The sequence below is a fragment of the Nestor notabilis genome, unplaced genomic scaffold, assembly GCF_000696875.1.
Source record: "Nestor notabilis isolate BGI_N333 unplaced genomic scaffold, ASM69687v1 scaffold5775, whole genome shotgun sequence".
Classification (NCBI taxonomy): domain Eukaryota; kingdom Metazoa; phylum Chordata; class Aves; order Psittaciformes; family Psittacidae; genus Nestor; species Nestor notabilis.
Window position 1 is genome coordinate 7,634 of NW_009927762.1, and position 6,813 is coordinate 14,446.

General features: G+C 37.8%; 1 protein-coding gene across 1 annotated transcript in view; it reads left to right on the forward strand.

Moving 5' to 3' along the window:
- Positions 1-322: 322 nt before the first annotated feature.
- Positions 323-6,813, forward strand: part of MATN2 (matrilin 2) — a gene marked incomplete at its 3' end in the record, with an annotated part of 49,097 nt that continues 42,606 nt past the window's right edge. The window contains 1 exon segment of the mRNA XM_010014191.1: positions 323-389. Coding sequence (XP_010012493.1) covers positions 323-389 — 67 coding nt within the window.

Here is a 6,813-nt window from a genome sequence, read left to right on the forward strand (position 1 = left end):
TCACTTTGAACTTCAACTAATACTTACAAACACTATGCAGGGTCTGCTAAGTACTATGTTATTAGGTAGAGCTTCTGTTTTGACAGTGTAGGTATTATTCAAGCCAGTGTATCTGCATGTTCGTATGTGATGGGAGAGAAGCAAGGCTGCTGGATGGCTGACATGATTACAGTGTATCTTTCTATATAATCAAAGAGCTCATCTCCTCTCCTTTACTGCAGTTTCACATCCTTGAATGTCCTTCTGTTTCTTGAAGATGAAGAAAATGATTGTGTGCTTCTTTCTACTGTTTGGACACACTCTGCTTTCCAGTGTTTCTGTCATGGCAAAAGATCTCCCTGGACGACAATTCACCCGAAGAAGGGATGTTAACTCACAGTCTCTAGTAGGTAAGTTACACAAAATACCTCCAAACCAATCTACAACCAAGTCAAACACCACCGCCAAAAGCCATGTAAAATAGAAATGATAAAAGGCATGAGCAGCTGTCCAAAGCTTAGCTGAGTTAGTTGATAATAAAAAGGAGATTGCCATTTGCAATAAATGGAATATGAGAAACTTTGAGCAGTTAGCAGCTGTTGAAAAAAGGTGTTTAGTTTTGGGGTACTAGATCTAATTCCTGTAAGTGGTATGAAATAAATATTTGCTACAGGACTGTTGTCTTGGGGAAAAAAGACCTTATTTTTACTGTTTAGAGAAAATACATATTGGTCCATGGAGGCTCTGTCACAGCTGCCTTTTACCATGCCAGCAAGTTTTAACTGTCTATATGTATGTGCTCTGCATAAAGATAATTGAGTGGAAATCAGTGGCTATTGAAGTAAGGCTTATCATTACATGACTTGATGATAATCCCTTTGTTTTGTCAGGTTAATTTTATTTATAATGAGTAGCTTATTTTTCCTCATATTATCTCTTTTTCCAGAAATGTGAGGACAGCATCTAGCAGTTTTAGCTTGCAGCTGTAATATTTTAAAACATGAGGTTCATCTCTCTCTTGTTGATTGTTGCCTGTTTGTCATCAGGCAGTTTGCTGGTCAGCTTTTTCATCTGCTAACAGTTAGTGACTTAGAATAATTTTCTTTTGCTCATTGTTTAAATTAATTATCAGATTATGAAAACAGTATGGATAGGGTTTGGACATAAACCATCATTAGGGCTTCATGATACACATCAATAGCAGATCTAATCTAGTATTTCTCTCCAGCCACTAGGAGATGTTAAGTGGCCCGAGTCCCTAAAAAGGTTACCTAACCTAGCTGAACATGAGGACTGTGAAATTTCCTGCAGATATATTGGGAAGAAAGAAGAAGAAAATGAGCCAGAACATGAGAGATTCTGTGACAGAGAGGGGAGCACCAAGTTTTATCAGTGAAACTCTTCTCCAAACAAAACATAATCCTTTAAATATGTAAAATTCCATGAAGTACCATTCATAATATCCTTTGTTAACTTGAAAACACTGGTTTTCAGTTCCTATAGAAAAATTTTAAGCCAAATGACAACAGATTCTCTTTCTTATTCACCTTTCTCAGAACTAATAGATGTGGTCTTGAGACACTTGGAGTTCTGCAGCTGCAGGCTGAAAACCACAGCTCTGGAGAGCTAGTCCATCAAAAACCATGGATATGAAACAGCAAAGAGAAATACCTGCATTCACACCTTACTCAGCAAGACTCTCAAACTTTCTAAAATCCTAAATTCTAAAATGTGATCAAGTAGCATCCCCTCCTGAATATTTTAGGGTCCCCAGCAAATAGCCCAAGTAAGCTTACTACTTTAAGAAGAAAATTACTTGTCTCTCTAGAAAATGAAGGCAATTGCAAGGTGTTATGTGGAGAAACTAGAAAGTGCTACATTTCCTAGTTTGCACTTTTTCCCTATATTTTCTTTTTTTATTGTGTTTGTAGCCTCTTTTTCATATTTTAAATAGTGGAAAATATATGAAAAGAATTAGCACTCAATATAAATCAAAATGTATAGATAAAATTATTTCTTTATTCTTTCAGAAGACAGGCTATTTGTGGTCCCTGCATTTGGAAAATTCTGGATCTCTGTTCAGTTTGTCGTGTACAGGATGCAAACAATTCAGGCAGCTCTGGCTGAAAAAACCTTTTCAAGACATTAAATGATGCAAAAAATTTGGGACATTCTCTGGTCCAGCCCATAAAAGTGTGTGGCAGTTTGGAGTCAGACTCTTGGGCCTTATGTTCTGTTACAATAAATTGGGTCACCTGCTTCAGATTGAGCAGTGCATATAAAGAGTGGCATGGTGAAAACGTGCCTCTCTGTAAAGAACAGAATGTGTAAAATGCATGCCACTCTGCTGGAAAGCTGTAGTGTTCCTTAAATTACATGAGAAAGAACGGGGCCAAACCATGATCTCAGTGACACTGAGTCTATTAACTTAATAAAATCACTCCAGAATTACAGCAATTTAACAAGCATTAGAAGCTGTCCCCTTCTATATAATATGTATATTAAAAATAGTGGTGATGACAATTGCTGCTGTTGTGGAAAGATGTGGTTGGCAGGCAGAAGTGAGCTGCAGAGAACCAATAGATACCTGGAAAAGTAATAAACGTTCAGGTTGGGTTTTTTTTTTCCTTTGGATGGAGGTCTCTGGTTTTAGAACTAAAATGAAGGATTATGCTAAGTAAATATTAGTAGCATTAAAATATTTTTATTCATTTTTTCTTCATTTTACCAATTTTTAAAACAAAAGTGTACTGCTGTGGTAACTTTACTGGTAAAATACTAGTAGTGTCCATGTACAGAAGTGAAAGTCCTTGCTCCAGGAAACTGACAACTTCAATAAGCAAAAGAATGGATGAGAGATCCCATGGAATTGTCCACACAGAGATAAAAGTTCTTTGGAATGCACTTCTAGATGGGCTTAATTTTTTGGCAGGCATGCACTAATACTTCATAGATTTCTAAATTGTCTTCTTAGGGCCAATAGCATATACATTTTAATGAAGGTTTCAGAAGAAATGAGCTATGTCTTCTCTCTGGTTTTTTTTTATCCCCAGTCTTTCTGCTAAATCTCAATGTGTGTTGCTTTAATTTGGCAGATCTTTGCAGAGTTTACTGTTTCAAATTATTATTGCTATAGATAACGATTTCCATTAAAGATCTGAAATCTTTTGTGCAAGGATTGATTGGACATAAAGGTTTTGGAACACTTTTTATGTGGCCCTTGAAAGCTAAATTGCTTTGCAGGTTTTTCTTTCTTTAAACACTGAATTAAATTCAAAGTATTTAAAGCTTGTAAATTTTGCTAATTTAATTAAATTTGTCAATATTTTCTTAAATTTTCTTACAGCATATTAGTTGTAGAAGATGTGCAGTTGCTTTGGAGACAGAAAGTATACATATATTTCTAAAATAACAGGATTTGTATTAGATTACTGGAAAATATTGCTTTAATATAGGTGTACTTATGTTCTAAAGGATCATTTCCATAGTCCTGCAAGATCTTGTGAAATAACAGAAAGAAATAGGATGGTCCATTTGCCTTTCTTGTAGGAGAGGGTGGTCACCTCTCCCCTTCCATGACATATGAACTAAATTTTACCTTCTCTTTTCCCTCATCAGTAATGTGATCCTGAGTATTGGATCTTTGGCCTTATCCTGATTCCATAAAGGAAATTAACTTTTTGGTTTAGAATACTCTTTTTTAAAGGCTTTATCAGAGCTCTGAAGAGTTTTCACTTAGCGCTCAGACAAAACCGTTGCTCCTGCTAAGCACAGCTGCTTTGTTAGATTATACACAGATCACTGAAAGCACAGTTTGCCAGCTTAGCATTACTTTTTGGATACTAAAGAAAAGCAGGAACGGAAACATACTGGCTATGTGGTTATAAAGATAAAATTATGTCTGTTACATTAGCTAATTCGATTCAGATATAACTGAAATGGATTTCTGCACCTAAACAGATTGATGAAGACCTGTATCAGTTATCCAGAGTGGTGATTTCCATACTGTGATTTCAAGGCCGTGGTCAGAGGTCCACAGCATCTTTCAGCAGGTTCTGTGTTCAGAAGCAGCATGTGCCCGGTCCTTGCAAGATGTAGGGTTTTTTGGTGTTTGATGTTGTGGGGGGTTTAGGACTTAGGCCCTGCTGCATGTTAATCAAAGCAAACCAAGATTTCAGCATGGGAAAAAAAAATACCCAGAAACAGAAGTTTTTATAGTTTGGGTATTTTTTTTTCCTCTTGGTGAACTCTGTTCTTGTAAACTGGGCATGTATTTCATGTCACATGATCATATTTCTTTGGAGACCTCTGATGTGGATGCATGGGAATAATTGAATAAGCTGTAGAATAATAGTCTAAGCAATAACATTCCTTCTGTTCCTTAGGAATATAAATCATACACCTACCTGGTTTTGAAAATAACTATTTATGTGAGGAGAAAAGCTAATTTAGGGGACATTCTTTTATATACTACATGATTCCAGAAAAAGGAAACTACAAGAGATTAACTGATATTGCACAAAATTGAAACAGAGAGGAGAAGGGAGGCCAAGAAGGAAATGTACTTGGCTCCTGTTTAGCAGAAACTGCTGCTGAATGCAAATGTTACTGTCTGTGTTTAATTATATTTTGCAACAAAATATGTAATGATTTATCTCTTGGTTGTATATATATGATTCACTAATAACATGAAGGGAAGTAATATGAAGTACACTGAGTGCTCACTAAATTTATGGATCACTCACTACAGTCAGTGAAAATTACTCCAAACATTCTTCTATCATAGAATCATAGAATGGTTTGGGATGGAAGGGACCTTAAACATAGTTGAGTCCTAACCCCCCTGCCACAGGCAGCGTCACCTTCTAGTAGACCAGGTTGCTCAAAGCCCCATCCGGTGTAGTCTTGAACACTTCCAGGGATGAGGCAGCCACATCTTCTCTGGGCAACCTGTTCCAGTGCTTCACTGCTCTCACAGTAAAGTATTTCTTCCTAATATCTAATCTAAATCTCTCCTTTTTCAGCTTAAAGCCATTCCCCTTGTCCTATCACTATGCGCCCTTGTAAAAAGTGCCTCTCCAGACTTCTTGTAGGCTCTCTTTAAGGTATTGGAAGGCTGCTCGAAGGTCTCCCCAGAGCCTTCTCTCTGGAGAACTATGGGAGGTCTCCTCAGAGAACTATGCAACCCAGTTCTTAAGCCTGTGTGTATGTAAGTTCAGGACTCAAGAACAGTATCAGGTTTACCATGCTGGGTTAAATTTACAACATGAATCAGAGAGCAAATATGTTACAAAAGCTAGTCTGGTCCATGATGTTTCTGTGGAGTGCAGATAAGATTTCTGTTTAGTTTTGGTTGAAATCGTTGTACATTTATATGCTAAGAGCTGGCTACAGATCTTTAAATCCTGCTAATGTGGACTGTTGAACCAACATGGGGTAACTGCTTCAAGAAACTCATTCAGAGCTTGAGTGTATGTATGTGTTATTTGCTCACATAAATGCAACCCTGCCAAGTACTTTGTCCACAGACATGTTAAGTAGACTCATAGTAACTGAAGTCTGCATTACAGTTGAAGTCAGAATTGCGCCTTGATAACTGCATTGTGTGTTTGACATACTATGTTGATACAGTATTTTAGGGCCACAAAAGTTACCAGAGGGATGGAGCACAACTCCTGCAAGGAAAGGCTGACAGAGTTGGGCTTGTTCAGCTTGGAGAAAAGATGTTAGGGACATCTTATTGCGGCCTTTCAGTTCTTACAAGGGGCCTATAAGAAAGACGGGGAGAGACTTTTTAGCAGGGCCTGTTGCAATAGGACGAGGGTTGATGGGTTTAGACTAAAAGACGGGAGATTCAGACTGGACGTGAGGAAGAAGTTTTTCACCATGAGGGTGGTAAAATACTGGAATAGGTTGTCCAGAGGGGTGGTGAATGCACCATCCCTGGAGACATTCAAGTCCAGGCTGCATGTGGCTCTGTGCAACCTGATCGAGTTGGAGATGTCCCTGCTCATTGCAGGGGGGTTTGACTAGATGACCTTTGAAGATCTCTTCCAACCCAAACTATTCTGTGATTCTATGACATCAAAACAATTTCAGGCAGTAGAGAAGGGTAGGAAGAGGTTATACATTACATCTTTTGAATGACCACTTATTTAGTTAAAATATAACCAAATTTTTGTAAAGATACAAGGTAATCAAATACATACCCATTTAGACTCTCTCTAACCAAAACATGGAATTGCCATATTAATAGAGATGGAAAGAGAGCAAAGCATTTTAGTCTGTGAAATCACGGGTTTCTTCCTTCTGAGGTGTGTAGGTACATCTTACAGTCATTGTGCCTCAAGGCAATATTAGCAATTGAATGCTTTGCTTCCCAGTAGTGATTACTCCAATAGCTGAGAGGTCCCCCATGGACTTTGTGCCCTGTCTTGAAACTTCAGCTTTCATTGTAATCTCTCAAAATAGCATTCACTTTTAAGCCTCTTGAAGGGCAATTCAGTAATTAATGTTATATGGGATATAACTCTATTTCTAGCAGCACAAAAAATTTTCTTGTATTTCTTTAATGTGTAAATATTTCCTCTAATAAAGCCTTCACAGAATCGCAGAATGGCTTGGGTTAGAAAGGACCTTCAGATCATTCAGTTCCAAGCCCCCTGCCATGTTCAGGGATGCCTCATACTACACCAAGCTACTCGAAGCATCATCCAACCTGGCCTTGAACATCTACCATCCTTCCTTTCTTCTGTCTTCTCTCTTCTCTTTGCTTTGTTTTCTTATCTTTTATATTTCCACCAGCCCCCCCCCCCCTCTTTTTTTTTTTTTTTG